At 48.8% G+C, this 26897-nt stretch overlaps 1 protein-coding gene across 2 annotated transcripts in view; it reads left to right on the top strand.

Annotated features, from left to right (window-relative positions):
• Positions 1–23523, top strand: part of LOC101673521 (very-long-chain 3-oxoacyl-CoA reductase) — a 325507-nt gene extending 301984 nt beyond the window's left edge. Inside the window, exons 2-15 of one of the 2 annotated variants that reach the window (XM_045066001.1) lie at positions 13536–14092; positions 14967–15026; positions 15481–15551; positions 15935–16004; positions 16254–16320; positions 17498–17595; positions 17856–17933; positions 18370–18470; positions 19528–19617; positions 20379–20424; positions 20518–20659; positions 21950–22092; positions 22180–22333; positions 23110–23523. In XM_045066001.1, the coding sequence (XP_044921936.1) occupies positions 13536–14092; positions 14967–15026; positions 15481–15551; positions 15935–16004; positions 16254–16320; positions 17498–17595; positions 17856–17933; positions 18370–18470; positions 19528–19617; positions 20379–20424; positions 20518–20659; positions 21950–22092; positions 22180–22333; positions 23110–23192 (1760 nt within the window). In that variant the 3' untranslated portion in view covers positions 23193–23523. The remainder of the gene's footprint in view (positions 1–13535; positions 14093–14966; positions 15027–15480; positions 15552–15934; positions 16005–16253; positions 16321–17497; positions 17596–17855; positions 17934–18369; positions 18471–19527; positions 19618–20378; positions 20425–20517; positions 20660–21949; positions 22093–22179; positions 22334–23109) is intronic. The other variant, XM_045066002.1, reaches the window with a different exon arrangement.
• Positions 23524–26897: the final 3374 nt, after the last annotated feature.

Below are 26897 nucleotides of genomic sequence, written 5' to 3'. Positions count from 1 at the left end.
AGTGTGCAGTAGGTCTCAGTAGCCATGGATTGAAAGAATGAAAGTTTAAATAATCAGGCGGGGGGCACCTGGGTGGCTCAGTGGGTTAAAGCCTCTGCCTTCGGCTCGGGTCATGATCCCAGGGTCCTGGGATTGAGCCCCACATCGGGCTCTCTGCTCAGCCGGGAGCCTGCTTCCCTCTCTCTCTCTGCCTGCCTCTCTGTCTGCTTGTGATCTCTGTCTGTCAAAAATAATAATAATAATAATAATAATAATAAAAAAATATTCAGGCGGAAGAACGGTCTGGTGGATAGCTGAACAGAATTTGGAAGGGGGGAGGCTCAAACTTATAGGCATTCCTCTCAACCCCCTTCCCTTCTGTCTTCACAGATGAGCAACTGATGCCCAGAGATGCTTATTAACAACTTGCAGCCACACAGTGTGGAGGTGGCTGAGCTGGGTCTTGAACCCTGGTCCCCTGACAATAGCTCTGTGTAGCTCATACCCCACCATACCCCTTCTAGAGAAAGGGACATCTCAGGGGATCACTGCAAATGGGGCCAGAGCATAAGCCGATGAGCTCAGTGTCTGCCAAGCCGAGACTGCCCCTCCCCGCCCCTGCAGGGAGCCAAGCCACCCGGTCACCCCACTGCTGTCCCTCAGCACACCTGGGGCCAAGGTCACTCGGTCTCCCTCCCAGGACCTGGAATCTCGAAGGAGACCCCTTCCACTTTGAAGTGTGGGTGACTTGAGTAGATAGTGTCACTGGAACATGAAACAAAACGCTTTTTTTTGTGCCCGAAGTGGGAAACTGAACCCCAGGCAGGGGGGAGGAAAGGGCGGCCAGAACAAACTCCTCTTTGCCGGCCAGAGTGGGGAGACCTTGCGGAAAAGCAAACAGAAAGGGCCCAGAAGAGGCTGACTTCACTGAGCCACAGCTCTGGCAGGGAGAACAGCGTATTCATGTTGGAAGAGGTACTAAGTGCTGGCAGCATAGTAAGTGCTGGGAGGAAGGGGGACGCTGCCATCCAAAGAAATCTAGGCAAAGCCAGGAGCCGGAGGAGGAGAAGCTGGAGGGGGCGGCATTGGCAGGAGACGGGGGCGGCGGGAGGAAAAGAGCAGGGAGGCCAAGGGGGCAGGCAGCACACCGGCCTGTGGGCTCTCATTGTGTTTTCCCTGGCACGCCTGCTTTGTTTGCCTTGGCGTGCGAATCTCAGTCTTTGGGGGTTCTGATGAAAGCTGTGGTCTTGAGCATCCTTTTACCACCAAAGGTATAGGGAGGTAAAGTGTGGGGTGGAAGGAGAGGCCCCCAGAGGCCATCCACAGCCCCTCTTAGACAGTGGTTCCTAATGAGTGACATTCATCCCCAGGCCCAACCTAGAGACTCAGGGTCAGCAAGGCTCAGGTGGAACTCGGCACTGGTTTTGGGGAAGAGCTTCCTGGGTGATTCCGATCTAGCCTCTGGTTGAGAATGTTGTCTGGGGGCTTTAGGTGAAGACGTTGGGCTTTCAAGGAGCAAATGTATTCTAAGCTAGCAATAAGAGCAAGTGAATCCAAGCCAGGAACGTACCTCAGGCAGCTGGAGTTATCTCACTGGTTTGGGATCCCCCAGCCAGCTCCATAAGGCAGTTAGTGACTCACATACCAGCTCTGGAAGATCTCTACTGTTTTCCCATCATGCTCAGATTAAAACCCGAGGTCCTTATTATCAAGGTCCACAAAACCTTTCGAGGTCCTTCCCTTAAATATAGCCTCAGGGCCTTTGCACTCACCATACCCTCTGCCTGGAACACTGTTCTCCAGAGATCCACATGGATTGATCCCTCACTCCCTGTGGGTCTTTGCTTAATTACCCTCTCTAAATAGCATTCCCTTTCACTCCGGATCCCCTCCCCAACTTGGATCTTTGTAGCACTTAGAGTCAGCAACTAGATTTATTGATCTATGTTGTTCATTTTCTGTCACCTGCTGTAGACGGTAAACACGGCGGGTCGTATCTGTTCTGTTGCCTTCTGTGTCACTAGCATCGAGAAGCATGTCTAGCACCTGGCAGTTGCTCAATAAATGTTTGTGAATGAATGAATAATGTGAATTTGCTCCTTCCTGTTGTCCAACAAGACACAAATGTCATTTTCCAGGTTTGTCTGTTTCTCAGAAACAGAGAGCTGATTTTTGGCTGTGTTTTTCCATGTAAATGATAAACAAGTAAACATGATGCAGTTACTTGCCACCTACTGTATACTCAGCCCCCATAGGCTAAAGAGAGGTATAAGCAAAGAGTTTCTCTCTTCGAGGTCTTCACAATGCAGTCAGGTGTGAGTGCTAAGGTCAGAACCCCTGGGTGGGCAGCTGCTCAGGACCTGGGACAGTCTTTGTTGTCTTGAGGAGCTGGAGACGTCAGAGGGGCTTTGTGGAGGTGTGCCCTTTGGGGAACAGGACCCAGGAGGCAACCATGTGGGAACTGGCCTCAGGTCCTGCCACAAGAAGAGGGGGTGGGTGGGCCAGACATCATGGCATTCCTCCTCCTCAGTTTCCCTAATCCAGGTGACCTCATACAACCTGGAGACCAGGCCAAACCTACCAGGACTGTTAGGGTACAGGTGCTGTGGCCCAGAAATCTGGGAAGAGAACACACTAGGCCTGGATTTAGACATGTCTGGAGTCAGGCCAATTCAAGAGGAGTCATCTTGGACAAAGTTGAGGAAAACTGGCTGGGCCTCAGTTTCCCCATTTATAAGGCAAGACCAAGGATACTTTCCTCACTGGGTTGCTGGGAAGCCCAGAATGTCAGCTCTGGACTCGTGTCAGCAAAGAGAGCCTCTCATTACAGACTCCTGGGTTCTGGCCACAAGGATGCACAGGCCAAAGTCTTCTCAAACTTTCTGAGACTGCGTTCCATGGCTGTCTTTCTCTCAGATGGGTCAGGGGACCATTTGCAGTCCCCTCCCTGTCCTGCCCTCATTTCTGTGGCTACCAGGCTCCTCTCTCTGAAGTGGATCTGTGTGTGGCCAAGTGGCTACTGCAGAACTCCGGGAGCTGAAATCAACAAGCGGGGAGGTGGTGGGACAGCGACGCCTGGTCCTTGAGGGAAGAGCTCTGCCTTCCCCCACCTCCCACTGTCTTCCTCCTTGCTCTCCCAACGTGGAACGAGAACCCCAGGGCCCTCTAAGTTAGGCCAAGTCAGATGCTGGACTCAGACTCTTGCTTTTGCTTCTGGAACAGAGATGCCAAAAGGAGCTGGGGAGGAGGAGGAGGAGTGGAGAGAGGGAACAACAGTGCTCCCCCCATCTGGATTCTAACCCCACCACTGATGTTTTCTAGTCTTGTGCCATTGGCCAAGGCAACCCACCTCTCTGAGCCCAGGGTTCCTGTCTGCAAGCTGGAGACCCCAGGAGAGCCTCAGAGCCCAGGGCTGCAGGTGGGTAAGAAGGGGTCGTGTGGCCCACCCCAGCGCGGTGCCTGAGGTGCCCTTTGCCCAGGCTCCGCGGCGCATGCTACGTGCACGGCACCTGGCGGCTCCCGGAGGGCACGGCCCATCGCCCACCCTCCCTCCTCCTCTCACCCCAGCGTCACCGCTGCTGTGGAGGTGGCGGCCCTGTGTTCCGTGCCAGGAAGGAAAATAAGGGTTTAGCGCCCCCTCTTGGCGGGTCCTCGTTACAGCTGTTGTGGTCGAAGTGGGGGCCCCTGGAGAGGGGCCCATGCTGTGGCAAGTTGTGGGCGATGCCCCACAATGTCCATGTTGTTGGGAAATGAGAGTTTTCCTCTGGGAAAGGCTTCATTCCACTGTCAACATTCACCTGATGCCTACAGTTCATTGATTCCCTCAATCCCATCTCAATTACTGGTAAATTGTCAAGACTCTTGAACAAACACTAACCAAGAACCAGCTCCCCTGCCCCCGTGCCTTGGAACAATGGAAGAACCAGAGAAGCTAAGTGCAGAGGCAGACCCAGACCATAGACAATTGCATTAGGGTATTCAGTCTTCCGTCCGTCCATCCATCCATCCATCCATCCACACATCCAACCATCTCTCCACTCATTCATCCACTAATGTTACTTCCCTAAGGAAGTAAGGGCCAAGCACAGTTCTTTGTATTTGGGAAACATCAGTAAACAAAATAATTGAAGACCTTTGCCTTCACGGAGTTTATGTTTTAGCGGGACTGAAAAGAAACAATGCATATAATGAGTAATAAAATGTATGGTACGTTTGGAGGGGAAAATTGCTGTAAAAACATGGCAGGTAGAATGGAGCGAGGAGGCACCATGGTGTGGTAAGGGAGGCTGTGGGCTGTGGAACGAAGTTGGTGGTCATAGTAGGCCTCTGGGAGAAGGTGACGTTTGAGCAGGGACAAGGCAGTGAGAGAGTGAGCCCACTGGGCATTGGGGGCAGGGCCGTGCAGGCCCAGCTGGCGCAAAGGCCCAGAGGGACACTGCCTGGCTTGTGCAATTTCTACCCTCAGTTTGGGTAAAGTGCGTGGGATCTAGGGCGCCGGCCCTTCAACTTGTCTGGGGAGTCAGCGAGGAGCATTCCTTGGAGCAGGTGACGCACCCGTGTAGACTTGAAGGAGAAGCAGAGGTCTGCTGACCAGGTGAGTCTGTGAAAGGGCTCGTGGATGCAGGGAACAGTAGGTATGAAGGGGCAATGAGAAGTCATGGCATGCAGGTCAAGTTAAGGGGGGCCAGCATTTGGGCTCGTTGCAAGCAGGGGGCCTGGGAGGGGTGTGCAAAGAATGAGATTAGGGAGGTAGTCTGTGATTGATTATTCTAGAGTTTGATATGCTACATGAGGGAATTTGGATTCTGATGGTGCAGATTGATGGTTGGGTTGCTGACAGTGTCTGCTCAAAACATTTTGCTCACTTAAGTGCTTACTTAAAAAAAAAAAAAAAAGAATTTGAATGCACCGAGGGAGGTCATCCACGCTGCAGTTAGCCAATGTCCTCCCCCGCCTACCCTGTGCCTTAAGCCAGCTTTGCGCGTTTGTTACTGTTGTGTCCCCGAAGATATTTGACTTTATAATCCCTGTGGGGTGAAGGGGAGCCATGGGAGGATCTTGAGCCCAGGAAAGATGGGATCAGACTTTTCCACTGGGAGGTATTCTGGGGCTTCCGGGAACCAAGGACCTTTTCTTTCATTCCAAGAGTCTTAGGGTCTAGCACAGTCTAACATAGGGTGTAATACATGCAGTATGGGTACATAATAGGTACCTAGTGAATTGGTTTTAGTTTTGTGTGTGTGAGTTTTTTTTAAAGGTTTTATCTATGTATTTGACAGAGAGAGAGAGAGATCAAAAGTAGGCAGAGAGGCAGGCAGAGGGAGAGAGGAGGAAGCAGGCTCCCCGCTGAGCAGAGAGCCCGACGCGGGGCTCCATCCCAGGACCCCGAGATCATGACCTGAGCCGAAGGCAGAGGCTTCAATCCACTGAGCCACCCAGAAGGGATGGGCCATCAGCACAGGCCAGGTTGGGGGATAGGTGAGGTCCCAGTCCTCTGGGGTGAGGTGCCCACCCAGAGCCCATGCTTCCTCTCACCGTGGAGTTGGCTAGGGCAGCATCTCTCTAAGAGCTGTCCATCACGACCTGCCATGTTTGCTTTAGAAAGTAGACTATGGGGCCGAGTTACAGACCTACTGAGTTGACACCCTTAGTGGAACCCAGGCATTTGTGCATTAGACAAACACCCACTAACGTCGGAGAACAGTCACAAGGCAGGGTGTTTTCAGACCACAGGCTGCTTTTGGCCTTGTTTCTGTTTGTTGACCCTCAGGGGAAGCGGGACAGGAGCTGCCCGGAGTGAAAGCGATAAGCTCACTCGAAGAGTTATGTGGTGGTTCTTCCTGCCCTCCCATTTAGTGTACATCCTCCCCCTCAGCCTTTGCACCACCCTCCAGGAGGTAGGTTTCATGACCTCCCCTTTAACCAGGAATCACTGAAGATCTGAAAGACCTGGCGAGATGATGCAGTCAGGTAAGGCTGGGGGATGGGGGCCCGTCTTTCTGGCAGTCATTCCCAGGGTCTTTGTCAAGTTGTCTTCCAGCCCTAGGTTAACCCGATTCCCCTTGGTTCTCCATCATGGCCTCTCCACAGATGGGGAAAGCTAGTAGCTCATTTGTTCTTAATTGAGATGTGGTTCTCAAATGCTGGTAGTACTTGAATCACCTGGAAGCCTTGAGCTATTCCTTGGGCCCAGGCCTTAGCCTACTTCCAAGAGCCTCCTGCTCTTTTATAGCTCTCCAGGGGGTACCAATCCTCCAGAGTTTGAGAACCATGGCTCCAGTGCGTGGCTCTTCCATGAATGGGCGTTGGCTGAGCCTTTCTCTGTGAAGATGCAAAGAAAGGCCATTGTAGGTAATAAGGAATGCCTGGGGAGATCCCCTTGGGAGGGAAAAGGTGGATCTTATTATCGCCCTTGAAACCACCTTGTACTTAAAAGCAGAGCACGGGGGCCCAAGGCCGAGAGCAAGCTTAGTGAGAGGAGGAGGGTGGTGGAGAGGTCTCTGAGCCCTGACGGTCAAGGACAGTTTTATGGGACACAATAGGGATTTTAGACTGGAGAAGAAATGAGTGTAAACAGAGACAAGGCGAATGTAGGGTAGTGGGGACAGGGGAGCCATGGGATGTGGAGCGGGAGAGGGGCTTTGGACCGAACATTGCCGGGGCGTCAGCTGGGGCTCCTCATCCCCTGGTGGGGTAGGGCCACTGATGGACTTAGGGGGCTTCTGGAGTCCCACAGCTGAGCGCCAAGCTTTGAAGGTATTCGCAGGTTCCAGGAAGAGGCCTTGAGGAGGGATGGTTAAGAGCGCAGTTGGGGCCCAGGGTTAGCAGACTGGGGGTTAAAGCTCCTCTTTCCCATCCTACTTTGAGTGAGTTATCTCCTTCTTTGGGGCCTCTGTTTTCTCATCTGTAAAGTGAAGCTAATGGTGGTACTCTCCTAACAGTTGTTTTGAGGATTAAGTCACCCAGGCCAGAGCCTGGTTCAAGGCCATGCTCTACCAGGGTCAGCTGTCATTGATCATATTGGAGTTTCAGAGGGTTCTGTGTCTTCCCAAACAGCTTACACCGTTCATACCTATTCTGGATATATTGGGGGAGGGCCTTGTAAAATTCAGTGGATTGTAATAAATTATGCCCTTAGTTGATCCATCTGAAGGCTGGGAATAATTCTTACATCCCAGAGGTTAGGGTTAAATGCTGCACGAGGCCAGGGCTGCTGGGCAGTTGCTAGGCTCACTCACTAGGTAAGTGACCCGGGTTTGAAAATACTGTTCTAGTGTCTAGTACCAAAGTCTGGTTGGGATTTATGTGCAATCCAGGCTGTGTTCCCATAAACCTGTATTTAAACAGAAACAGGAGTTGGGCCTCTGTTCTCTAACTACACTAAATTCCCTTGTAGATTGTCTGCCAGTTGTCTAGTGTCTTGCAAGCAGAGAGTAGTAATCTGGAGATAACAGACCTCCAAATTCCCTTGTTTTAACTCTAGTTTCTTTCCTTGTCTAATACGCTCACCTGAGACCCCTGGTGCCATGTTAGATATTTAACAGTGACAATGGGTGGGCTTTTCTTTTGCCCAGCAGTTCCAACCTTTCAAGGTTTCCTGATTGAGTAGGAGGCTGGCTTTTTGGCTGAGAGGTGTCTAGTGTTAAAGAGGTTTCCATTTATCCTACCATCTAAGTCAAGAACGGGTGTCTGATTTTTGTAAGATGTCTTTTTAGTGTCTACAGATCAAGTGATTTTTATCCTAGAGGGATAGGATCACTTGATCTAACAGATCCCTCTGGGATCTGTTAATGAAAAGTTAATTTATATCCTAGGATTGACCCATCCTGCCATTCTCCGAATGATCCTGTTTCGTTGCAAGATTATGTTGTGATGCTGTCGGATTCTGTTTGCTGAGTTATTCCACTTTCAAGTACCGATAATCTCATCATCGGGGAGATGGGGCCATAGTTCTTCATATAAAATTTATCAGATCCATTATTTAATTATAGAATGAGGATGTTTTTCTCTAGAATAGTTTAAATAGCACTGCAACAATGTATTCCTTTAAATATACCTGGAGTTTCTGATAAGTATGTCTGGGCCAGTTGCCTTTTTAGGGAATTAGTTCTTTGATAACTTCTATGTAAATCGTTTCAACTTTCTCATCTGGGATTAAGATTACTAAACAGCATTTTTAAACTGAATTATCCATTTCATCCAGACTTAAACATTCTCTATATGTGCCTTTTTTTTTTTTTTTGAGAATTGATCCTTCTTTTTTCTTTTTTTCCTACTATAAATAATGATGTAAATATGCTCTTGTGTACTTGGCACCTGCCCCCATATTGGTCTTTCCACTCCATGGGCTTGCATTGGAAACAAACTTCACTTTGCTATTTATAGCCTAAAAGAGTCTTCATTTAGCCCAGCTGCATTTAAAAAACCCAATTCCTATATATAGTAAAATTCCTAAGTGTCCAGTTTGACACTATGACAAATGGTGATGGCCATGTCACCACCACCTCGTTGAGATCTAGATCACGTCATCTCCCCAGAAAGTTCCCTGCACCCCATTATAGTCAGTTTCCCAGCTCTCTCCCCGGGCAACCACTGTTCTGATTTTTATCACTCTTGATTACTTTTGCTCATTCTATAAGTAGAACTGTACAATATGTACTGTGTCTGGTTTCTTTCACTCAGTTGGCCTTGAAGTTTTTAAAGGCAAACCTACTTGTGTGGATTAGTGCTACCCTGCACACAAACCCAGTTCTTCCAGGGGGAGGAATTGGTACCGCCTAATGAAACATTGATGTTTTGATGGCTGTGGGATTCTAGGTTGGGAGCTATTTTCTTTCTGTATATTGAAAATAACATTTCATTGTTTCAGGTTTCCACTGTTGGCTGAAGTTAGCTTCTGGTCTGTTATTCCTTTAAGGGTAACTTTTTTTTCTTGGCTGCTTTTGAGATGTTTGCTTTTTGTAATATATATATATATATATATATATATATATATATTTATCCTAAATATATATATGTCTATATACATATATATGTATGTATATATGTAGATTTCTTTATTCTAATTTGCATTTGTTGGGCTTCTTGAATCCATGCTTTGGTGTCTGATTATTTGGCACTGATAAAACATCTTATTCAGATTGCTTCTGCTCCATTTTTCTCTTCCTTTGGGACTCCGAATGAATATGTATATGTATATTTTAGATCTTCTCATAGCTTCTCTTAACTTTCCTTTGTATCTTTCACGTCACATTCTAGAAAGTTTCTTCAGGCTCTTCTTCCAGGTTACGAATTTTCTCTTTACCGAGATCTAGTATGATGATAAACCCTTACGTTGAGGCTTTTCACTTTTGGTCGTTGCATTTTAACCTCTAGAATTGATGACCAAAGGGACAGATTTGGAAGAAAATAATTTCCAATCTGCCGATTTTCAGACTTGGGTTTTTATCTCCTTGCAGAGAAAAGCAATAATGTTACAGTCTACTCTTATTAACTGGAGTCCAGTCAGTCTTTCTGTTGTCTGCCCTGGGCTCACCTCATGCTGTTTGCTCGTGTGTCTGGATTTTGTGTTCTGGACACTGTATTTGAAAAGTGATCCTCTGAGAAATGCAACTCTAAGGTAACCACTTCCAGAGTATTTACCAGCTTCTGCCCAGGGAATCGGAGTCACGAACAATACAGGAGGACAAGTTTGTTGGATGAAGTTAATCCAACTCCAAAAATTGAGATCTCCTGGGCATGGTGTCGTGAAGCCCAGCAGCTGTCCATGCCAGGACTGGTTTTCAGCCAGCTTACTCTCATTCCCAGAACTTCTGGGCTCAAGTGGGAGGTCTGAGGTTTAAAATCCTGGCTCTCCTGTGGGACCGTGGAAGTGACTCATCGTTGTTAAGCTTCAGTTTTCTCACCTTGAATTGAGGCATCTTTTTATGTTATATATTGAGAAACTGATGCCCAGACAGGGGAGGTAATTCTTGCCACATGCTACAATAGCCGAGCAGGAACTCTAAAATAGAACCTAGGATCTTCAAGGCTGTTTTTACCTGAGATTTTAGTTTTGCGGCTTGTGTTGAGTGGCTGTATTTTCTCCACACCTTGCTTTCCCAGCACGTAAAGGAGACTCTATAGTCCTTATCCTACTTACCATAATAAGAAGGACATACCTGAATTAGGTCAGAGGACTGGGATGCAGGCGAGGTTGGTATATGGCAAAGAAAATGAAGGTTGGAGGGCAAGACAGAGCTGGAAAAGCTTGTAGGGTACTAGGAAGAGTGACAGCAAAAGTTTCCTTCCAGAAAGGGTATACCCATTTGCTAGCATTGCAAACGAACCGGAGACCAGCTTGCTCCTAGCTCATTTCACACGTTCACCCCTTCTCAGCTTCTACTGTTTGTCAGCCTTTATAGAGGGCTGTTGCTATCCACTGGGCTGGTTCTGAGACACAGCTTCTAGCTGTTCTAGAAGGTGCCCCAGAGTGTGACTTAACAGGTAGATGGTTGGAAGCTGGGGAATATTGAAACCAAGGGTACGTGTAAGAGGACTTGAGGAAAGGATTGGTTTACCTAAACAACAGACAATTTAGGGACATTATTGCCTTTGTGGGCCAACATCTTTCACAATAGATTTTTCCTAGAGAAAAGACAAATCTTCGTAGAGGCTTAACTGCCAGGTTTCCTCCTGGCCTTGCCACATTCTCACTTCCTTACTAGAAAATACATGTTTCCAAGAAAATACACTTCTTTCAGGTACTTGCCTTGGCACCTGTTTGTTGTTCCATAAGCCTGTTCCGTCAGCAGCATCCTGATTGCTGTTTTCTTTGGTCCTAGAGTCGCCAGCTGAGATGGGTAGATGGGGCAGAATCGTGGAACTTTGGTAACATCAAGGACTCTCAGGGCAAGAAGTCCAAGACAGCTCCTAATCCAGCCAGAACTGGGATTATTGCTTAAATTCTGGGGCCGCGCGCTGGTCTAGTAGACACTACAGAGCTGTGAGATCTTTTATTTTTGTTATTAAGATGACACAGATCAAGACTCTCAATATGTGAGAGTCCGGACCTGGAAGAAAGCAGCCCCCCCCACCCCCGCTTTCCTCCCATTGCTAACTTCTTTTCCATTGAAAAGAGATCTTGTCCGCCATTGTGGCCCTTCCCACCAGCACTCCTCAGGGCCAGCAGAGATGACAGGCACCACTTTTTTGGAAGGCAAAGCCACAGGAATCCCTCTTGACCCTTAACTACCCCTCTGTGCTTTCCAGGTATAGATCTCTCTTGACTTATGAGGGGTTATGTAATGATGAACCCATTACAAGTTGAAAATGCATTTAATTAACACACCTAAACTACTGAACATCACAGTGTAGCCCAACCTACCTTAAATATGCTTAGAACACTCATATTAACCTACACTGGGGCAAAGTCCTCTAACAGTCTATTATATAATGAAGTGTTGAATATCTCCTATGATTTACTGAATACTGTACTGAAGGTGAGAAGCGGAAGGGTTGTCTGGGTCCTGGATAGTTGCAAGCCGGTTGTTGACCTTCGTGGTGGCGGGGCTGACTGGGAGCTGCAGCTCATGGCTGGTGTCCAGCATCACGAGAGAGAGAGGGTCGTATCGCGTATCCCTGGCCCAGGAAAAACTTCAAATTCCAAATTCCAAGTACAGTTTCTACTGAATGCATATCATTTTCGCACGTTGTAAAGGAAAAAAGAATCATAAGTTGAACCCTCCTACATCAGGGGGATGTCTGTATCCGGAAGGACAGTGTGACCTGCTTACCTGCAGGGTGGAGAGCCCCATTCACATGACTTTCCTACTTTTTTTTTTTTTTAAAGATTTTATTTATTTGACAGAGAGAAATCACAAATAGGCAGAGAGGCAGGCAGAGAGAGGAGAGAAAGCAGGCTCCCTGCGGAGCAGAGAGCCCAACATGGGGCTCAATCCCAGGACCCCAGGACCATGACCCGAACTGAAGGCAGAGGCTTTAACCCACTGAGCCACCCAGGCGCCCCGACTTTCCTACTTTTAAAGGAGGGAATTTGGGCTAGAGCAGAGTCTAGGTGAGTCTAGACATGAGGGTTTATGCTGGTTCTAGTTCTTCCTAAATAGCATGCATGTTCCTGATTCTGGTGAGGGAAGTTCTTCGTAGCACTGACTGCTGCTGAGAGGTTGGCGCCCTAAGTCAAGACTTGGCATGACTTTGTCCGTGGTTGCACCTGGTCATCATTCCATCTCCTCTCGCCAAGTCCTTAGTGATGGCTCCTCTCCTCATGGACTTGGCAACATCTCTGTGGTTGGGCCTCTCCTATTCGTTTTTACATATGTGCCAGGCACGGTGCTAACAGTATCGTGATGAAGACTGAGCCGGGGAGATCCTGAACGAGGAACAGTATTGTCCTCTGGGGGAAGTTACTCGTGGCTCTGGGGCTCTCACGGGCTGATGGGACATGGTTGGAAGACATTGGGCAGAATGTCCAGTATTTGGATACTTTGAGACTTTAAAAAGGTGTTTCTTAGGTCCTCCCCATCATTTTGACTTCTCTTCAGAGGAAAGTTTGGTTTGAATAGGTAGAAGTTCTCAAAGTAGAGTCTCAGGAACTTGTTAGAACTGAAAATTCCCAGCCCACACCTACAGAACGAAAGTCTGGCAATGAGGCCTCTCCACCCCTGTCCTTTAGAAGTCCTCTGGATGATCCTGGTGAAGTCTGAAGTTCAAGGGCCACGTAGCACGCCCGTGGTTTGTAGGGATGATAGTCTAAGGTGGCCATCACTGGGAGCAGGTCAAAGGCATTTATAAGGAGGCGACACAAGGAAGGAAGGGAAAGGCCAAGTTTTGAATATCTGGTATGGCCAACTTTGTAAAAAGAGAAAAAAAGAAGGGCTGTTGTTCTCGAGTAAGGGATGGCAAACTTTGTCCATACAGGGCCAGAGAATGAATATTTTAGACGTTGTGAGCCATATGGTTTGTGCCCCACCTATTCCACTCTGCCGTTGTGGTATAAAAGCAGCCAGAGGTGATACAGAAGCACATGTGACTGTATTTCCATTAAAGCTTTCTTTGCAAGAAGAGGTGTCTGGATCTGGTCCTTGGGCAGAGTTTACTAACATCTAGTCTAGCAGAATAATTTACTCATGCTTTTTATTTCCTTTCTGTCTCTGTGCCTCCTTCTCTGTCTTCCTCCCTCCCCTTCCCTCTCTCTTTCTGTCTTCAAACTCCCTTTTTCTTAGAACCCAGTAAAGCAGGAATTGCTCTAATTGAGGCACAGGGTGGAGACTCCCAAGCCTACCTGTTGAGTTTCCCCTTTTTCTCAAAGTGGGCCCTGATGCTTTTTCTCAGAACACATTTTAATGTCATTTGAGTACAGTGTTCCAGTGTCTGGGCTCAGGGACACTTAAGCATTGCCCCTTGAGTGAGTTGGTAATTCTTCCTGCACTGACAGGGGTCTGTACCCAAGGCGTGGAAGTCGGAGGAGGCGGTGGGAAGCCTGAGATCAGGCCTGAACCTGAGGGTCGAAGAGCATCTCCTTTGCTGCACTGCACAGTCTCTCCCTCTCTCCGCAGGTTCCAGCCAGCCTGCTGAGGCCGAGACCCAGAGCATGAGTCACCCATCAGACGCCGTCCATCTGCCCTGGGGTCAGATGGGCAGTCAGGGCCTCGGAAACCAGGGCGTCCACACCCAGCCCATGGAGATGATGCTACACTTGAAGCAGGCCATCGAGAAGCATATGAGGCAGCTCGCCACCAGGCACCAGCAGCAGGACCTGGTGCCAGAGGATAAGAGGCCTTATCAGGCCCCCGGGGAGCAGGAAGCCCTCCTGGGCAACCTAATGTACCAGTTGGTCAACCTCCTACAGTCTGGCGCCACGGATGGCCCAGGGCTCCAACCGTCCTGCCCTTCTCTGGATGTGAAGGGTGATGCTGGAGGTGGGCAATGGCAATGGGCCCAGTCATCCAGGCAGCCTGCCCAGCCAGGTTACCAACTGAATGACCCTGAAGCGACATTTGTCAGCCAGCACCTGTCCCGCCGTGGGATCGACATCTCTGCCTCCTACCAGGCCAGCTTCCAGGACTACAAGATGTACCAAGGAGATAAATACCATGAGGACGAGAACACCTTGGTGAGGATGCGGGGGTTGGGGGGTAGAGGGGCGGGAGGTACATCTCCTCAAGGGCCCTGATCACTAGAATTTACGGAACCCTGGGCTCTCTCTCTCTCTCACTCTCCCTAGCTCCACGAAGTAGACGCTATTATCATCTTAGAGATCAGGTAATGGGCGCAGAAGCACGGTGACAGTGCCCAGAAAGTTAAGGGCCCTACCTGGGTCCTCCCTGCCCTTCCTCTGCAAGCTTTCCCTCAGTCCTTGCTCTTGGCCACTAGGGGTCACTGTGGTCACTGTGGTTACTGTGCTCAGCCAACCTGCCCTGGCCAAAGGGAGTCTAGTGCTGAATGTAGTCTGCCTCTGGAGAAAGGAACATTAATAATAACCTGAGAGAAGTAAAGGGAGGCCCGCTTGGGTGGTCTGAGGTGTATTAAAAGTTGAATCAGCCAGTCATGGGCATGAGACAGGCCCTAGGGTCAGGCAGATGGAGTTCTGTCCACCACCAATGTCCTGTGGCTAGTGGGGTAGTCTACCATTCTAAGCTTCACTCTCTTTAAAGCGAGGACCATAATAGAACATTTCCTCGGGAGTTGTGAGAAGTAAGGGCACTGCATGAGGCACTTGGTCTAGGGTCTGGCACGTGATAGGAACTCAGAGACTGCTCTCTGGTGTATAAGCACTGTGTGGCTCTAAAGGGGGAAATTGCAAGCTGTACGATTTCTGAGTCTGTGACAAGTTTTTTGATGCTTGAGGTTGTTAGACATGGAGTGAACTGCCTCATGGGGCGGTGAGATTTCCATTTGAAATAATCTAAGTTGAGCGCTTACTAGAATGTTCTAGGAGGTCCCTATAGGGCAGGGCAAGTGGACTGATCAGTTCCTTCCATCTCCAGGGCTTCATTAACCTTGGCCTCAGTGAGAATAAGCTCTGCCTTGATCTGATGACTGAAAGGGTAAGCCAAGTCTTGGGCTGTGCTGGGACCCACTGTCGGGTTCAGTCCCCTCTAGAATCTTTCTTAGCATGCGGTAGATATATGAATGTGACTTAAGAGTGTAAGGAAGGGAGTGGGGGGGGGAAAGCTTATAGAATAACACATCTGACCTCCTAGCTTGCTGTGTTTAGGGATGTGCTATGGCTGGGTCTATGGTGGGTAGGCTGCCAAGGGAGCTCTGACCCAAGTGTAGGGTTGGGGAGGTCGTCCAACAACAGTCCTCAGTGAGTTCTCTTTGTGTAACCTATGACAGGAGGATTGGGGCCTCCATTCATGAAGGGGCATGTGACATGACTCCCTATTCTCTTCTGTAAGACCCCAGGTTGTAGGGCAAATACCCATACGCATCCTAGTGGTAGGATGAGCCTGTTGGTCATTCCTGATCTGGCTGTCCTCGTGCTCTATTTGTCAACAGTTGAGTCAGAGTGATATGAATGTCATCGAGGATGTCCTGCTGCAGTATCCTGATTGGTCCGGGCATCCATTGTAAGCAACTTCCAGATCTACAGTCTTGTGGCCCCCAGACACCTGTTCTCAGGAAGGCAAGGACCCAGGGCGCCAGATTCTTGGTTGGCTACCTCCCTATTTCTTTGGGTAACAACTTCTAGAAAATGTCTAGAGTGAAACCTCCTCAGGAGGGAGCCTGATGTAGTAGAAATAGCACCGCCCTATAGTTCAAAAGGCCTGAGTTCTTGTCCAAACTCTCACATCTATTGTCTGCATCGCCTGGAGAGTCTATAGCATCAGTCGATAGCCCTGTGACAGGAGGTTGGATGACCTGCTCTTTGGAAAAAGCTGTAGGCTAGACGTTGACTAAGGCAAGGCCCCCGGGTCTGGGTACCACCAAGTCTGTCTGGGTCTACCCACAGCCTGCGGGAGGAGGTGGCCCGGTTCCTGACCTGCTATTGCAAGGTACCTGCTCAGCTCGATCCGGAAAATGTGAGTCCGTTTCCCAGCCTCACTGCCACCCTGGTAGAGGGTATATTCTTGGGGTACTCCCTGCATTTTCTAGAACCAGCAGAGACCCTCAGGGCCAGGGCAGAGCCAAGGCCAGTGGGTCCTGGAGGAGACCCCCTGGAGGAAGAGGAGGTTCCTGTTGCCTGTTCCTCCTAAGGGGAGGGAGACGAAGGGGTCAGACCTTCTTACATGGGGTTTGGCTTTTGACTTCTGCCTTCTGTGCATCTTCAGGTAGTTGTTCTAAATGGCTGCTCCTCCGTATTCTCCACACTAGCCATGGTTCTGTGTGATCCAGGAGGTAAGTCAATGGACTCTGCTTTCCCTCAGGAAATAGCACTCATGGGCATTGGACCTTAGGGAAAGAAGGATATCTTGACTCAAAGGCCTTTCCCCGGATGTGCTGGAACTTCTAGCCCGATTCAAACATCTTCCTACTATTTCCATAGGAGGGATGGATTTGGGTCCCCATTTAATATGGAAGGAAAATATGGGACAGTCCTCAAGGAGGTGTGCCTCAGAAAGAGTGAGAATTGGAGCCAACTCCATATATTACTGGCTGGGCTTCTGGACTCAACCCCAGTACGGAGAGCCCTGGTAAACTAGCCTAGGCCAGTTAGATTTCCTAACTCCTATCTCCCTTGCCCCCCCCCCCAAAAAAAATAAATAAATAAATAAAAGAGGGGCAAATTCATTTTAGATCAAATAAGGCCAAGGGATGTGTTCCCAGTCTCCCTCCTGACAACACCAGAGCGAGAGCCTCCGATCTTAGCTCTGGATCCGTAGAAGGAAGTTACCCTGATGGCCAGTTTCGCTCAAAGGAGTATGTCCTTGGTTAACTCCTCCATGAGGCCAAAAGAAAGGGAAGGAAAGAACCCAGGGGCTCATCAGAGGCAGGTAGCCGAAGCCATGCAGAGAGATGAGCGCCCTCTCTGGGCACGGACCTCAGCCTCTCATGGTTGGACAGGAGCTGGGAAGATTTGCTGGATGACTAGGGCTCCACCCGCTAGCAAGCTGGTTTGGGTTTTTAACCTGGATTCCGAGCCATTCCTAGCAATATTCTTCCCCTCTCCTTCCCCAGTGTTCCCTGAATAATGTTTATAAGAATGTAACCTTGGGGCGCCTGGGTGGCTCAGTGGGTTAATCCTCTGCCTTCGGCTCAGGTCATGATCTCGGGGTCCTGGGATTGAGTCCCGCATCGGACTCTCTGCACAGCAGGGAGCCTGCTTCCTCCTCTCTCTCTGCCTGCTTCTCTGCCTACTTGTGATCTCTCTCTGTTACATGAAGAAATAAAAAATCTTTAAAAAAAAAAAAATGTAACCTTTACAGAGCTAGAGGCCAAAAATTAACTCCCATGTAGGGGAGATTGCCAAACTAACCTCTGTCTGTAGTGTTGCTTCTGGTCTGGGGAGGGGGGTGGCTGGCAGTTTCCCACCAAGAGCCCCCGGACTGACGGCATTGTCTCCCTGCGCTTCCAGAGGCCTTTCTGACCCCCACCCCCTTCTATGGCGGCTTCGTCTTTAGTTCCGGCCTGTATTCGAAAATTGAGCTGATTCCTGTCCACCTGGACAGCGAGGTCAGAATGGGGCCCCTTCCCCTGCTCAGCCCCTCCCCACCAGGCAATGGAATGTTCCAAGGGCATTTGGAAGGTGTAGGGGACCTCACTCTCCTCCCCTATAAGTGATGGTGGGGGGTGGAGAATGGAGAAATTAGGGCAAAGAGGGCATGAGGGACGGCAGCCCTGAGAATGAGGGATTGTGCGGTGTGTAGAGGAGCGAGGGACCGGTGCTTGGAAGCATTCAGGTAGGCAGTGCTCAGGCAGTGTCTGTCTTCCAGAGCACGGATGCGAACCCCTGTCCGTTCCAGCTCACCGTGGACAAGTTAGAGCGAGCTCTGCTCGAGTCGACCCTTGCAGTAAGGAGGGACCCATGTCTTCGCGGTGGGTGCTGCTGCCCCTGAGAGGGGCTGAGTACTGAGACCCAGGACCACGTTCTCACCGAGGTGTTGTAGGCTCCTTCTTCGGAGGAGGGGGTATCCCAGGGGCATGTCCCTCTAGGAGCTCTGAGCCCTGAGCCCTGTCTCTGGGGGCCGACCCCAGAGCTCCTCCTTGCCCCGCTCTGTGTGGGCAGTAAGGGAGCTGCGTGCTGCAGATCCTAAGCTGCTGAGATCCCAGCTAGACGCCTCGGGGAGGTACCCAAAACTAGGTATCCTGACTTGACCTTCAGCTGAACCTGAGGTAGATGTGAAGGACCTGTTGGGTTCACCTCAGTGATGTTTTTTGGGGGTTTTGTTTATTTGGGGGCTTTGGTGGTTTTGTTGGTTTTTTGGTTTGGTTTTGGTTTTTTTTTAGGGGAAAAAGGTGAGAGGCCTCATACTAATCAACCCTCAGAATCCCCTCGGAGACGTCTACTCCCGAGACTTACTGGAAGAATGCCTGGGATTTGCCAAGAGGTGGGGGTTCCAGTCCTTGGGACTAGACGAAGTCCCTGAACAGGGTTCCTATCACTCATGGCCAGGAAGCTGGAACCAGATGTAATCTATCCCAATATTCTTACTGCATGATACTCACTGAAATTGAAGTGGAAGAAAATGCATCCACATGCTTCAACCAAACATTTTTTGCCTTGCTCCCCTGTCCCCCACCCGGTACAGACACCCACATAACAATTGTAATCTGGTTTGTTGTTTTTCCTCTTTTTGTCATGTAACCACTTTCTCCCAGCATCCCTTTCCCATCTACTTGGCCTGAAGCACCGAGGAAGCCAGACTCTCAGACCTTGTGGGGTGAAGACGTGTCCCCAGAGAACCCTCGTGTCCCATTTTCACGAACATGTTACCATCGGTTTTCTCTGGAGTCCTGAAATAGCCCTATTTGTTAGGGGTGCTAATCTCCCATTTTCTAGAAGAATCACACTTACGCAAATGTCATAACTCTAGTCCAGACCAATTCATGGCACAGCATGAGGACAAGAGGAAGAACCTGGAAGTGTGTGGGCTGGAATCTGACAGAACTAGGATCAGATCCAAGCTCGAGCACCTGCTAATTGAGGCACTCACTTTGTCACAGAAATGGTTTCTTCATCCGTGCAGTGGAGATACCAGCTCTGCTTGGGAGGGTTGTTGGGAGAAGAAGCAGGGTGATTTGTACTAGCACTTAGCCCGCTGAAGGCCACTGTCCAATCGGCCCCCAGGTGGGAGCTCCTGATTATACTAGATGTAAAACTCTTGGGGACACAGAGCCCTCTGCATTGCATTGGTCTCTGCTTGACGGCTGAAGGATTAGATGTTCTCTTGACTGTCTTTGGGTCCTCTTCCTTCTTACCTCTAAGCCAGGTCTGAAGACCCCCCCTTCTGGTGTACCCTCCTTATATGTTACTGTGTCCCTTGGAAGGGTTGGATGCGCTGTGGGAGCAGCATGTGAACTGTCTCCAGAGAAGCCCATGAAAGAAAGGGACTGGAGATGGGAGAGAACCTAGATAATGTTCTCCCTCTTTGGCCCAACCTGCAGGTACAATCTCCATGTGATTATAGATGAGATTTACATGCTGTCTGTGTTTGACGACTCTGTCACATTCCACAGCGTTCTGAGCATGGAAAGGTGAGTTTGTTGGCCTCTTCTGGAGTTGGGAATGTGAGCCATGAAGTTCCTGCTTTTGCAGGGTGCGTTCATGGGCCATATTCTTGATTGGCTGTGTACTAGGAACTGGAGCTAAGTGCCTCCAGGAGTGTGGAAATGACCAAAGCATCCTCTTTCCTCCTAAGTATCTTTTTACAATGCTGTTTTGTACATGAGATAACTTTGAAGGTAAGGTAGAAAGCACACTGTCAAAAGTCTACATAAAACCCCACAGAAGGTCAGGGTAGGAATTTCTTGATAAGTAGTGCATAGGGAAAGAAGAGAAATAGAACACTTTCTTAAGGGTAGCGTGTGGCCTTAAGATAGGATCCCAGCAGCTAAAGCAAGGCCAAGGCCATGCCTGGCAGAACGTACAGTTTTACCCAAAGTGGGGCAGTTAGAAATAGGTGAACACATTTTAAAAATGGTGGGTGGCCCACGTGTGTGAAGAGCTCATTGCTAGGAAGGTGGCTTTAGACCAGCAGCAGGAAGGTCATGAGTCAGGCCAAGGGGGCCAGACTTCATTCAGTGGGCACTCAGGAGCTCTTCCATCTAGTTCCCCAAGGATACCTTTTGCTGACTCCCTGGCTGTTAACTGGGGCAACTGTTTCTTGAACTTTGGGCCCCAGAGGCTCTTATTTCTAGGCAGGACCTCAAATCCGTTTTCCTCTCTTGTCCTCATTGACCTCAAGTCTTCATCCTTTCAGTAGTTCATAACCTTGATTGTACCATCTCCTCTCCAGTTTGCCTGACCCCAACAGGACCCATGTGATCTGGGGCACCAGTAAGGTGAGCCCCAGCTTCCTGTCCTTGGGTAGAAAAGGAAAGGGGGCCAGGAGATGGGCAAACCAGGCACTCCTTCCCTTACCTCTTTTCCTCTAGGATTTTGGCATCTCTGGCTTCCGCTTTGGTGTTCTTTACACGCACAACAAGGAGGTGGCCTCTGCTGTGAGCTCTTTTGGCTATCTCCACGGTATCTCCGGCATTGCCCAGTACAAGCTGTGCCGGCTGCTTCAGGACCAAGGTAATGAGTCCCATCCTGGGCTGGGATCATGGCTAGGCATCATGGCCATGGGGGAGTTCCTGGGTCTTCTTGGGCCACTGACATACCTCTAGTCCACCAAGAACCTGTTCGCGGACTTGGGCTTAATGGTGGCAGGACAGGAAGTTTGAAAGCGGGCGGGATGCTGCTAGGCTTGTGCACTAGGGCAGAGGGGGAAGGCGGAGCTGCTGGTCTAAAACACAGATGGGCTTTCGTGTTTGGCTGCCTGGGAGCTCGAGCTCTGCCTGGAAAGGGCAGAGGCAAATTGTTCTCTAAGGCTTGAAAGACAGAAACCCAATGCAAAGGTCAATTTTCCCTCCCCAATACCCTGCTTGCTTTGGGCAAAGATGACCCCAAATGCCACAATTCCTTGAAGACCTCATCTTCCAAGGTGGCCAAAGGAGAACTACCATTTGGGCAAGCTGGTGTGGCTAGACCTATGGCGCCTGGATTCAATTTCCTCCATGGATCACAAGTGAATCCTGGCTTCAGAGGAAACCTCCCCCTCCCACCTCATTTGTTTAATGCCATCACCCAAACTTAGATAAGGCCCCCTTTCTTTAATTCCCTATAACAGAGCGGATGCCAGGCTGGAGGGTTTAAATTAAAAGCTGGGATATAATGATACAAATTAATGTAATTTGATAATCTGTTTTAGAGGCAATTTGCTTTCAGCTTTGGCAGGGTGGCTAAGAGAAGTCCAACCAGATGGCCCCATGCGTGGTGCCAGGCCCTTTGATATGTGGCAGAAACCAGGTTCCTGGCCCCTTGGACACAAGTTCTCCACCTTGGGCACCTGGGACTTATCTGGGGAGCTTAAATGCTGATACGTGGGCTCTATCCCCAAAGATTCCGGTTTTGATCTGCAGGTATAAGCTGGGCATTGGGACTTTTAAAAGCTCCCCAAGAGGTTCTAATGTGCTACCAGTGCTAAGAACAACTGGGTAAAGAACCTCCCACCCCCCAGCATATCTAGGTTTCTCCAAGTCCACTGCATGAGCCTCCGAATATCTCCCCAGTTGGCAACAGAACATCTACTTTCTTCATTGTCCCCCTTCTGGGGGACTCTGATTCTGTGTCAGGGATGTCAAGCCAAGTGGAACATTCCTACTGACCTACTGAGAAGGTGTGCTGGGTATGGCTATCCTCAGCCCAGAAAGAACCCAGAGTCTGGCTTGGATAGAAATCCCAAGGAGGGAGCATCTGATAAGGCTCCTGCTGGCAGATTTCTGCTACCAGAGCCCTGACAGCTCTCTTCCCCGACCCGTCCAGAATGGATTGACACAGTGTACCTGCCCACTTACCGCTCCAGGCTGCAGAAAGCTCACAGATACATTACTAAGAAGCTGAAGGCACTGGGGATCCCTTTTCTCAACCGTGGCTCTGGCCTCTACATCTGGATCAACTTGCAAGTGGTGAGCTGTGGGAATGAGGCCCCGGTATTCTGGGGCGGAGCTGCCTGGTGTGTCTTCAGCTCAGCTCTGTCCTTCGGCCTTCCCTAGTACCTGGATCCGTGCACCTTTGAGGAAGAGCTGCTGCTGCATCACCACTTTCTGGACAACAAGCTGATGTTGTCCCGCGGCAAGACCTACACATGTAAGGAGCCTGGCTGGTTCCGCATTGTCTTTGCGGATAAGCCCCTCCGGCTAAAACAAGGTGAGTGGTCCCAACCTCAAGATCGTGGCATCCTTCAAAGATGCTCCATCAGTTCCTCTATTGCCCAATTCCTGGATTTTCCCTCTTTTGGGGCCTTTAGCAGCCTGTAGCGCCAGCCTGGCTGTAGCATCTACTTTCATGTCTTTGAGCTCCTTTGCAAACAGGAACCGAGAGGCACTCGAACACCGCACCCTTTGGGTGTTTGTTCTGTGCCTGTCTGGAGTGGGGCATTGGGACTACCCACAAAGAAGTGGTATACTGCCCTTGTGGGACTAGTGGTGTATGGCCGGGGAGATAGACCAGTAGAAGACCTTGGGGGTCCCTGTATGTTCTCCTGTGGAGTTCAGATTCTCCTCTGAAGGTTATGGAGACTCCGACCTTCATTTTGCCAATTTTCTGTTGCATCTTGCCACATACTGGATACTGTTCTATCTCTGGGAACAGAACCGTTAACGAGAGAACATTTATGTCACCGAAATACCTTTTGGAGAATGGACTGAGCAAAGAGAGGCAGATAGAAAACCCGATGAGGTCAAGGGCATGAGCCAGGTTCCTGGATTTGATGTAGAGCTGCAGGTGTCCGGCAGGCAGATGCTGGGGTAGTGCAGCTTAATGAGAGCGGCTGGAGCCGGAAATCCATCCTCAAGAAGGGAGGCTGAACTTCAACATCCCTGAGCAAGGCACTCTGCAGTGGTCTGCCAGGATCTGGGGATGTCTGGGACCCACCTGCAAACTCACTAAATTTTTGTGTCTCTGTCCCTGTTTGGACCCTCCAGCCATGTACCGGTTCTACCAGGTGCTGGAGGAGCAGAAGCAGCGTCTGAGAGTGAAGCAGCTCGAGAGCACACAGAGAGAGTAAGCGGTCGGCCTCCCACCCAGAGGCTGCAGCCAGGCACCTGCTCAGGGATCCCCTGACGGCGGCCACCGGGCCAAAAGCAGGGGTTTGCACCTGGTGCTGTGTCTGAGCCACCCATGGGCTCCTCCAGGAACGGGCTCCTCTGACCCCGTCATCAACCTTCTCCAGCTGAGCATCTGCTGCTTTGGAATCTTTGCATCTTTTTCATCTTTGCTAGCCATCATAGGTGTATGTGAAATGTTTTTATGGGGATTGGGGTGGGGCCTTGCTGGGTCCTGATTTTGGTGGTTTTATTTTTGTAGGCTGCATCTAATAAATTTCATGTTCTTTCAAATTCTAGGCTTGTTTTCTTTCTTTACACTCATTTGTGTCAACTCTGGGAGATTTTTTTTTGGGGGGGGGTCTCTTTTAAATTCTAAGGCAAGTTGCATGTGAAGAGTACTGTCCAAGGAAAAATCAAAAAGCAGTATTACAGCAAATCCTGATTCTTTAGGGTATATCTATCTATCTATCTATCTATCTATCTATATCTCAGATAGTGTTCTTTATAAATAGACACAAGGAATTCACTGGATGAATGAGGGAGCCCATGGGACCAGAGAGAAGATGAAGACGTGAAAGAAGAGAAGCAGAGGGGGACCTGGGACATCAGTAATGAGGGCTAATAGACAGACAGTCAGGACACTGTCCTCATTTGAAAGGGACAGTCATGGAAGGGGTCAACTATTTTGTCTACCACTCAAGATTTGAATGTTTGAGTGGAGAAAACGTCATATCTCTCTATCCATGAGCATGGAATCTCCTTCCATTTATTTAGGTCTTTAATTTCACTCGGCAAGGTCTTTGTGGATTTCAGAGCACACATTTCGTCCTACACACATCCTGTTATCTCTGTATGATGCTTTTCATGTTCTGCTAAAGGCTTGCTAACTTCATTTTCTAATTGTTTGCTGCTAGTATGAAACAACTGATTTTTGTATCTTGTATCTATCAAGAGCTTTGAAGGCTCTGAGATTTTACCCTACTTAAAAACAGCTTTCGAGGATGCTAGCCAGAAGACATGAGAATACTGGGTCAGAGATAAAGGACAGCTTCTTACTCACAGTGGAATCAGAGAATCAGCTTCTGGTTCCCCAAGCCCTGCTTTCTAGAAGGCAACGTGAGGAGGAACCACTGATGCCTGCACATGAAGTGCAGTGTCCTGCAGAAGAGGAAACCCAAGCTTAAAGAACAGGATTCTTGGCCAATGAGCAGTAAGCCTGCCTGAACTTTGGCCCCAAAGGAGACATTTTTATCATCCCGAATAATAAACCTACCCTTTGCTCTAGAGGAAGACATTATCCAATGCTGTTCACTCTAAATGTGTGTGTGTGTCTGTGTGTGTGTACCTCCTTGAAGAGAGCCTAGAACAAAGACAGTCAGTGCCCCTCCTTGTAAGACAGACAGAAACATGAGAGACCTAGGAAGAATCCTCTCCTGACAGTATCTTGTGATCTTGCTAAACTCATTATTAGCCTTAGGAGCATGGCAGGGGGAAAGGGAGATTTCTTTAATTTTTTAATGTATATGATCATGTTGATTATAAATAAAGATGATTTTCCTTCTTCCTTTTTAATATTTCTCATATTTCTTTTTATGTAATATTTTATTCATTTATTAGAGAAAGAGAGCACGAATTGGTTATGAGGCAGAGGGAGAAGTAGACTCCCTACTGAGCAGGGAGCCTGACATGGGGCTCCATCCTGAGATCCCGGGATCATGACCCTAGCTGAAGACAGATGTTCAGCCAACTGAGCCACCCAGGTGCCCCAATAATTTTCCTGTTCTAATTGCATTGCCTAGAACCTCCAGTACAATGTCAAACAAAGATAGTAAGGGAGGACATTCTTGTTCTCAATCTTAGCAGAACTGAGGCCACTCTTGATCCTTTTTTCTTTTTTTTTTTTTTTTTTCCTAAGAAGAAGCAGGGAGCCAGAGGGAGAGGGGAACAGAGAATCTCAAGCAGGCTCTATGCCCAGTGAGTAGCCGATCTCATAACCCTGAGATCATGACCTGAGCGGAAATCAAGGTCAGATGCCTAACCGACTGAGCCACCCAGGCACCTGACTCTTAGTCTTAGTAAGTATTTTTCATATTGCCCTTTCCCAGATAAGAGTTCCTTCAATTCCTAGTTTGCTGAGTTTTTTTCCTTGAATGAGGGTTCTGTTTTTGTCATGTTCTTATCTATACCTCTAGAGAAGATAAAATTCCTTTAAGTATTAATGTAGTAGATTACACTGAACTTTTTAAATATTAAGGGAGGGTCCTATTCCTACAATAAGGTGCATATAGTCACGACGCATTCTCCTTGTATATATTGTTGGTTTGTTTTTTTTTTTTTTAAGATTTTATTTATTTATATGACAGAGATCACAAGCAGACGAGAGGCAGGCAGAGAGGGAGATAGAGGGAAGCAGGCTCCCCGCTGAGCAGAGAACCCGATGCGGGACTCGATCCCAGGACCCCGAGATCATGACCTGAGCCGAAGGCAGTGGCTTAATCCACTGAGCCACCCAGGCGCCCCTGATTTGGTTTTATATTAAGAATTTTACATCTATTTTTTTGAGTAGTGTGCTGTAACTTTCTTTTTAGTAACACATGGTTGGTTTTGCTATCAGAGTAATAATGACCTCATAAATATGTTGGCAATCTTCGTTCCTCCATTTTCTGAACGTTTGTGTCAAGTTAATTTTTTAAAAATATTTTAAAAGGTTGGTAAAATCCACTTATAAAGCCATCTATACTGAAATTTTCTTTATGGGGAGGTTTTTTTTACTCGTAAACTTAATTTCTGTAGATACTGGGTGATTCACATTTCCTGTTTCTTGTGGTCAGTTTTGGCAACTTGTGTCTTTCAAGAAAATGTGTCCATTTAAGTTCAATTCCTGAGAATGTTAATGTTCCAGACTGACCCTGACCTTCCCCTATCAAAGGTGCCCTTGTCTCCAACAATCCACCCTCTCACTAGCTAACTAGGACTTACCCTTCGGAGCTCTGCCATCATTTCCTGAGTGTGGGACTTCCCATGTGGGGCCAATGCATGTCTTGGGGTTGGGGGTGGATCTCCCAGCTGCTTGCTTCCATGGCACCGGTAATCTCTTTCTTAATAGTCCTTCCATTTGTACCGTCTGCCTTCCCAATCAACTACTGGCCCACTGTTTTGCTTATCACGGTATCCCAGCACTTCGCAGAGAGCTGGCACAAGACAGACATTCGATAAGAGTACTTACCAGAATTAAATAGAATATGACTTAAATGGAGAGAACTGACTTGTTTTACAGAACATCGCACAGGGGACCAACAAAGTCATGAGAGCTGCTTAAGGTCACCATGTTCCTGGCAAGGCCACAGAGAAGACAAGCAGTGGAGTGGTTCCCAGCCATACTTGTCCTGAGGGATCCTGCTTGTTTGTTCCACTCAAGGCTCGGCGAAGGCTGGGGCCTGGGTACCCTAACTCACTGCCGATGCCCCAGGACGTGTAGGGGTCGGTGGAAGAGTTCAACAAAGGTCCCAACGAGCGAAAGGAGGAGAATTTTAAATGCCACTGTAAAAATTCTCACAGGGGAAGGATGTTTTAAGGATGCCCTCGCTTTAACCCCGAAAGGCTTCTCCATGGGTGCAAGCAGGAGTACGTTTGCCAAGTAACCTCCGAGACTCTAACTGCTTCCA

The sequence above is a fragment of the Mustela putorius genome, unplaced genomic scaffold (assembly GCF_011764305.1).
Source record: "Mustela putorius furo isolate JIRA1106 unplaced genomic scaffold, ASM1176430v1.1 tig00003859_pilon_pilon_pilon, whole genome shotgun sequence".
NCBI classification, from domain to species: Eukaryota; Metazoa; Chordata; class Mammalia; order Carnivora; family Mustelidae; genus Mustela; species Mustela putorius.
The sequence above is the reverse complement of the archived record's forward strand: the minus strand, read 5'-3'. Positions and strand labels throughout refer to the sequence as shown.